The 6,632-nt window shown below is 53.6% G+C and overlaps 1 protein-coding gene across 3 annotated transcripts in view; it reads right to left on the bottom strand.

Moving 5' to 3' along the window:
- Positions 1-6,632, bottom strand: part of Zmat5 (zinc finger matrin-type 5) — a 29,027-nt gene that overhangs the window by 1,215 nt on the left and 21,180 nt on the right. For all 3 annotated transcript variants that reach the window (XM_075944136.1, XM_075944138.1, XM_075944137.1), the window contains exons 4-5: positions 5,492-5,572; positions 3,935-4,046 (exon numbers count right to left, since the gene is read on the bottom strand). In XM_075944136.1, coding sequence (XP_075800251.1) covers positions 3,935-4,046; positions 5,492-5,572 — 193 coding nt within the window. The remainder of the gene's footprint in view (positions 1-3,934; positions 4,047-5,491; positions 5,573-6,632) is intronic.

The raw sequence follows: 6,632 nt of genomic DNA, 5'->3' as shown, positions 1-6,632 counted from the left end.
CACGGCAAAGTTTTACAAGCACATAAGCCCTTAAAATAAGTGGTGAGAGGGGGCGGTTCACCCTGTCACCTAACCCTTCAGTTTCTTCTGCCTCAACTCTCAGGAAAGGAGAGGTCCTGGCAACTCCTGACCACCTTAGGTGCCTAGCAACCAGCCCTCTGCAGAAAGAAGAACCTGAGCCTCCAGTGAGATGTCAGGACAACTCAGGACCTAGGTGGTTATGAGGACCGCCTCAGGGTTTGCTTGGCCATGTCCATCCAGTCTGTAGGGCCAAACCCACTGCAGTACTGCCTAGCGTGGAGGTCTTGCTGAGAGCCCCAGTGCAGCTTCCAGAACTCACACTGGGAGGATAGGGACACCCTGGCTCAGTGACTTGCTGCCTGCTGAAAGTGCAGGAAGCAGCCCTGACATGACTGACGGGGCTGGGCCACCAACCACAGTAAAGATGGTGTAGGAGAGAACTCCACAGTTGCTGAAGGGAGTATCCCAGAGAACAGCCAACCTAGGGATTCCTGTGGGGCCAAAGCAATGGTGGGGGTTCCCCCATGGAGGGGTGGTCCTAGGGAGTTCCTGCCCCTAAGCCTCAGACCTTTCCTTTAAAGTGGCTCATCCAGTGCCTTGCCTGCTCTGAGGCCCCCAACAGGGCATCATTCATGTCCACTCGTGGACACTGACACCCTGCCAGGACCCTGCCTCAGAGCCCACTCCTGCAGAGCACAGGGGTCACAGGTATGCAGTGCTCTTCATGGCCCGCTCGCTCTGTGTACAAGGGCAGCAGCAGGAGCCTGGCATGCCCCCAGCTCTGGTCCTTATCAAAAGGAAAGAGTCTTACAGGGGTGAATGTGCAGGACAGAGTGCTGGCCCAGAGAGGGGTGCACGTGGGAGATTAAGAAGGATAAAGGCTCAATCACAAGAGCCAACAATAGGAAGCGGACAGCACTGCCTGGCGGGCCAGGGATTAGTCTGTGCGTCCGTCCGAGGTCTGAGGCCAGTTGCTCCCTTCTGCGCTGCTGTCTGCTCTTGGCTAGTCCCTCAGGGTCAGGACTGAGGAAATGAACAGACACCAACAGTCTATGCCTTTGGGAAGCCTGTGTCCCCCATTAAGGAGAGCCCACAGGTCTGGGTGGTGCTGAGTGAGTCAGGTGGCATCTGTGCCCCAGGGAAGAGAGTATACATCTTGAAAGGAGGAGTCCCTACAGCGGGCCCTTGGTGATGCCATTCAGGCTAGGGTCCCTGATCCCCAAAATGTGTCTTAATAATCACCATGTCCTGGTCATCATTTCTACCAAAGCTTGCAGGCTGAGCAGGGTTTTGCTGGAGAAGAGGTGAGAAGGCAGCACCCAATGACCCAAGCAAGGTTAAGAGATGGGTAATAGATGCTGTCCCCAGGCCCTGTCCCTTTGAGTCTGGGTCCCAAGAAGATACCTCAATCTCAATGGACATCGCAGGGTCTCAGATGGGGTAGAGCCTGGGGCCAAGGTGCCTTTCAAAACCGGTGGGGCTGCAAGGGCTGCAGAGGACAGTCAGGGGCTAAGGGAACACTGCTCTCACACAGCTCCTCTTGGGGATGTGAGACAGAACAGGAAAACCCACGGTGAGTCCAGAGATGCAGAGGCAGAACCCAATGCTGGGGACACATGTCAGAGTAAACTATCACCTCTCCTTTCATCAACTCCTTTCGAGGCTGCATGAGTGTCTCTGCCCAGGAAAAAAGCCATCTTGCCTGGCGCCCTCGGGTGAGTGGTTGGGCAGAAAGAGACAACAGGCAGCTAAGAGAAAAGCAATTCCCTGGAAGTGGCTAGGAGGAGAGTGGCCCAGGAATCAGGATTCGAACTTCTACGAACCTAGGATGGCAACTTCCCCACCAAGTCGTTGCCATTGTCACTTCGGACCAGCACCTGAAGTGGTGGTCCTGGGGCAGTCCTGAACACCTTAACAGAGGAGCCGGGGCCTAAGCAGCAGGAAGAGCAAACTCCAGAGTTGCCCAAGTGTGTGCCAGGCTCTGAGTGCCTGGGACCATGTATAGGACACACCGCGAACAGCAAACCGAGCCATCGTGTGGCCGCCACCTCTAGTGGCAACTTGGGCTTCTTGTTCATCCTCAGTTCCCGTATCATCCGCTGCTCCTGTATCCACTCTGGGCATGTCTGTCTGTCTGTACTCAGGCAGGGACTGTGGGCATGCTGTCTCTACTTGCTTGCCACTAACTCAAGTTCAGAGACAGGGTCTTCCTGAACCCTTCTCACCGCCCCAATGTGCCCAGGCTGTCACTCACACGGAAGGGGACTGCTAAGGAAGAACAGTGGAGTAAGCAGCTGCTACATCACAGTTACCAAGTAGAAAGCTCAGAGGAACACTTACGGTGGGCTCAGAATGAGCACCCTGTGGGCTTCTGACCAGCATGACCCCTGGACACTGTTGAAAGAGCCTCGATCTCTTCAAATGAGTCCAGAAGAAAGGGGTGTCATATTCCATCTAAGTTGTATCTATACTATGTTTCTAAAATGGGGTACAGACACAGGGTACAGGTTTGAGCTGAAAGTAAGATGGGGCTGTAGAGGAGGTTCAACAGTTAAGAGTACTGGCTGCTCTCGCAGAGGACCCAGGTTTGTTCTCCAGCACCTATCACAACCATCTAAACTCCAGCTCCCAGGATCCAACTCTTCTGGCCTCCAAGGCAATGCACACACATGGTACGCAGACAAGTATACAGGCAAAATATCCATACACATAAAAATTAAACCACTTTTTTTTGAGGGGTAAAACACAAACGTGATTTTTTTGGGGGGGGCTTTCTGAGACAAGTTTCTCTGTATAGCAGTCCTAGCTGTCCTGGAACTTACCCTGTAGACCAGGCTGGCCTCGAACTCACAGAGGTCTGCCTGCCTCTCCTCCGAGTGCTGGAATAAAGTGGGCGCCACCACCCTGCACAAAGGTGATTTTAAAATGCACAGCAGGGCTGGAGAACAGCTCAGCGTGAAGGTTCTGCCACCAAGTCTGCAGACCTGAACCCACAGGGTGGAGAGAATTGCCTCCTAAGAGCTGTCCTGACTCCCTTCTGCATGCTGTGGCGTGTGTGTGTGTGTGTGTGTGTGTGTGTGTGTGTGTGTGTGTGCACGTGCACACCACCTCCTCCCAAATAAATGTAAAACAACAGTTTTAAACACAATACTAACCCTCAGCCTTCCTCCATGGCAGAGCCTGGAGGGACGTTTTCACCCACAGAATGTCTGACAGACATTGTAACATAGTAAGCCACTGTCCCTTGAGGCCACAGCATAGCGATACATTGGGTCTAAAAATCAGAGGCCGTCTGTACAAAGTCCCACCCAGCTCTCAAACCAGCCTTATCCTTTCCTCCTCCTCTACCTCTAACACCTGGAGGGGCCTGTGGCCTTGCCTTTGGCTGTGTCACCTCGTGGCTGCAGATGTTCCTGCCCCTGTCTGCTGAGGTGAAGTGTGGACCACACTGACTCCAAAGAGAGGAGCACACGGCCACTCTAATAGTGCCTGGCTCAGCTAGTACCTGTATAAGAAGGGAGAGATTTCCACTTCAGAGCATCCTGAGTTCTCAGGGATGCAGTGGGACAATGACCCTGTTGTCATCCCCTTGCTCTGCTTTCTTCCAGGGCCCTACTGGGGACACTGAGCCCCAGGGACATAGGGAGCTTAGCTGCCACAGGCAGGCCCTGACCTTTTGCCATGCCAGGTGTGGAGCCACTAGCCTCTCCTTCAGCCATATGGGGTGAGCTATTAAAAGAAGGGCCAAAGGACCAGGCAATTCTCCAGTGCAACTCCCTCTAGCTGGGGTTTGAGAAACCAACATCTCCCAGTGGAGCCACACCTCCAGGAAGGTCTGTAGTGGGGGTTCATGGTCAGATTGGCTCAGGACACTTCCATGAGAAAGGAGGAGGGACAACCCTGGGGCCTGTACCTGATACTTGGGGCTGAGCTCAGCCTCTTGGCTCTCTTCTCCAGCCAGTCCTCCAGGTGACCCTCAGGAAGCTCAGCGGTCTCCAGTGGCCACTCTCTGGCCCGCCTCTCCTCTGTTGGGGACAGAACGACAAAGGGTAAGGCCACACCCCCACTGGCCTGTCAGGGGAAGTGAGCCAGCAGGTCAGGAGAAGGTCCGTCTCCTCCATCCCACTAGCTGCCCAGCTCCTCTGTCCCCAGTGACTCAGTGGTGTAAGCTTTGCTCTGCTCTCTGTGAGACATGACTGCTGTCTCCAAGCCTTGGGGAGCTAGAAGCAGGACAATGAACGCAGGGCTGAATTCTCAAGGTGTCTCAATCCGGGATGCAGGAGGCCCTGTGGACTGTAGAATGGGGCTGAATCGCAGCTCGCACCTGCCAAGTCTGATTGCAGGCAAGGGAATAGCCTTGGTTCTCTAATGAATGGAAAGAATTCACACAAGCTGGTGTGTGTGAGGCTCTCACTAGTGTGGGATGGGGCTTGAGCTAGGAAAGATGAACTCGCTCAGGACCAGGCTCTACACGGACTCCACAGGTGTCATCTCACTCATCTTCACAACCATTACTGTCTCCAAGGTTCCAGGGGCGGTGACAGAACCAGTGCCATTTAAACTGTCAGCTGCCCCAGGCCTCACCTTATCTTTCTTTCCACTAAACATGGCCTCCTGCTCAGGCTCTGTGGCCTGTGTTCCTTCCACTGTGAGCCAACCATTCCGAGAGTACATGTCCAGTGCGGCTGGCCCCATGTGGCCTCACTTCCTCCCTGGGAAAGCTCCTGGAAACCCCGGAGGTGCCAGACTGCAGGTCCTTCTGCCTGGATGCTGGCTCATTTTCTCCACCTGTTCAGTAAGGAGCTACAGGGGATGGTGACAATCACCCAAGAGGGACTTCCAGGATCTGTACTGGGAACGAGCAGCAGAATCCAAGGCAGACACGCCAGCTTTCATGGAAGCCACAGGACAGGCTGTGGGAACCTGAGCACAGGAAAAGTGGCTTATTGGGGAGGGAGGCAGGTCTCATGTATATTCTGACTTGAACTAGCTATGTAGTTCAAGTTCAGGAGGACAACCTTAAACTCTTGATCCTGTCTCCACCTTCCAAGTCTGAGACTACAGGTGTGCCACCAGTCTAGTAGGGAAGTGTTCTCTGCAGACTTCTGTCATCTGCTGGTGCTGAGTGGGGACTCGTGTTTCCTGACTGCGGAGGGAGGAAGGAGCAGAGGTAGAGAAGGAGGGCATTTGGAGGGAGGGAGCATCCAGGAACAACAGAGACTAGCAGGTGAGCTGAGTGCATGCCCTTGGGTGCTGGGAAGAAGTCACCTGTGCTTCATTCCCAAGGAACACAGCCCTGCTCTTGATGTCCACCCAATGGGGCAGCTCAGGGCCTCTCCATTAGCCTGGGCAATCAGAGGCTTATTCATATAGAACATGCTGGAAGGGAAAGAGGGGTGGCATAGAACAGTTTCCTGCTATTAGAACCTCTCCCGTCTCCAGCCCCCAATTCTGATTCACCCCTACGTACCCTCCACCTGGATGCTCAGTTCCTGCAGGTCTCGTTCTGACATGTGGGAAAATCTGCAGTTGGAGCCAAAGTCGCACTGGCCTGCAATGGGAAGACCGTTACTCTCCACTCAGGAAGGTTCTACTGAGTTTTTACTAAAACTCTGAGTTTTAGGGGCAAGATTTTTTGATCTAGAGTAGCAACCCCCAGCCTGGAACAAAAAGCCAGACTCTCTGGTCCTGCTCACACTCAGTGGCCTGAGGTGCCAGCCTGGCCCATCACGCCCATTCCTGATGCTTTGCAAGGAGTATCCATGAGGTTCCCCCGAAGCCTGCCAGTGTTAGGCCATCCTCACCAGTCCAGGCCATGGGGCTCAATGAGCGCCACGTGGATTCCTGAGAGGCTCATGCTTCCTCTCTAGACCAGCTCACCACACACGCTGCGGCCCCACCTGGTGCTCTGCCTGAGAACTCAGAGAACTTGGGGGCAGCTTTGCCAAGCAGAAGTCAATGTCTGGATGACTTTCTATTATCAATCAAGGAATTTGAATCATGGCTTTCAAAATTATGGATCAGTGGCATCCTCGGCAGAGCAACCTAGCAGCAGCACAAGCATGTCAAGGTGAGTCTGTGGGGGACCCTTACCTGCAGGCCTGCTGGCCACTTGTCAGGCGGCACTGTCTCCTGAGACAGCTTCCCTGCTCTCACAGCAGTGCCTTCCCCAGCGCTATGTGAATCCTGTGGTTTTCAGCTTTGCTTTGATTGCCAGGAAACTCAAAGCTAGACCCTTAGCAGAGCACATAGGCCTAAGAATGGGTATGGAAACTAGGTATTCCTGGATTGTCTGACTTCCTATCCTTAACTCCTTAACTGTCTTTGTATCCCTTACTTGCTTATCTCTCTCTCTCTTTCTCTCTCTCTCTCTCTCTTTCTCTCTCTCTCTCTCTCTCTCTCTCTCCTGTATGTGTGTGATTTTTTTCTAAATGCAGGGCTTTCTACACAGCCTTGGCCGGGCTTGCCTTCACTGCCCAAGTACTAGCATGCTGGGCTAGTACACCACACCCAGCTCTATACTCACTTTTATGTACTCACTAAGTACTCAAGAGAGCACCGAGCACCCTGAACTTGGGATGGCTAAACCCACCCTGTCTCTACCTCTCCCA

Source organism: Microtus pennsylvanicus, chromosome 12 (genome assembly GCF_037038515.1).
Source record: "Microtus pennsylvanicus isolate mMicPen1 chromosome 12, mMicPen1.hap1, whole genome shotgun sequence".
NCBI classification, from domain to species: domain Eukaryota; kingdom Metazoa; phylum Chordata; class Mammalia; order Rodentia; family Cricetidae; genus Microtus; species Microtus pennsylvanicus.
Note: the sequence above shows the minus strand (reverse complement) of the source record. Positions and strands in the feature narration are given on the sequence as shown.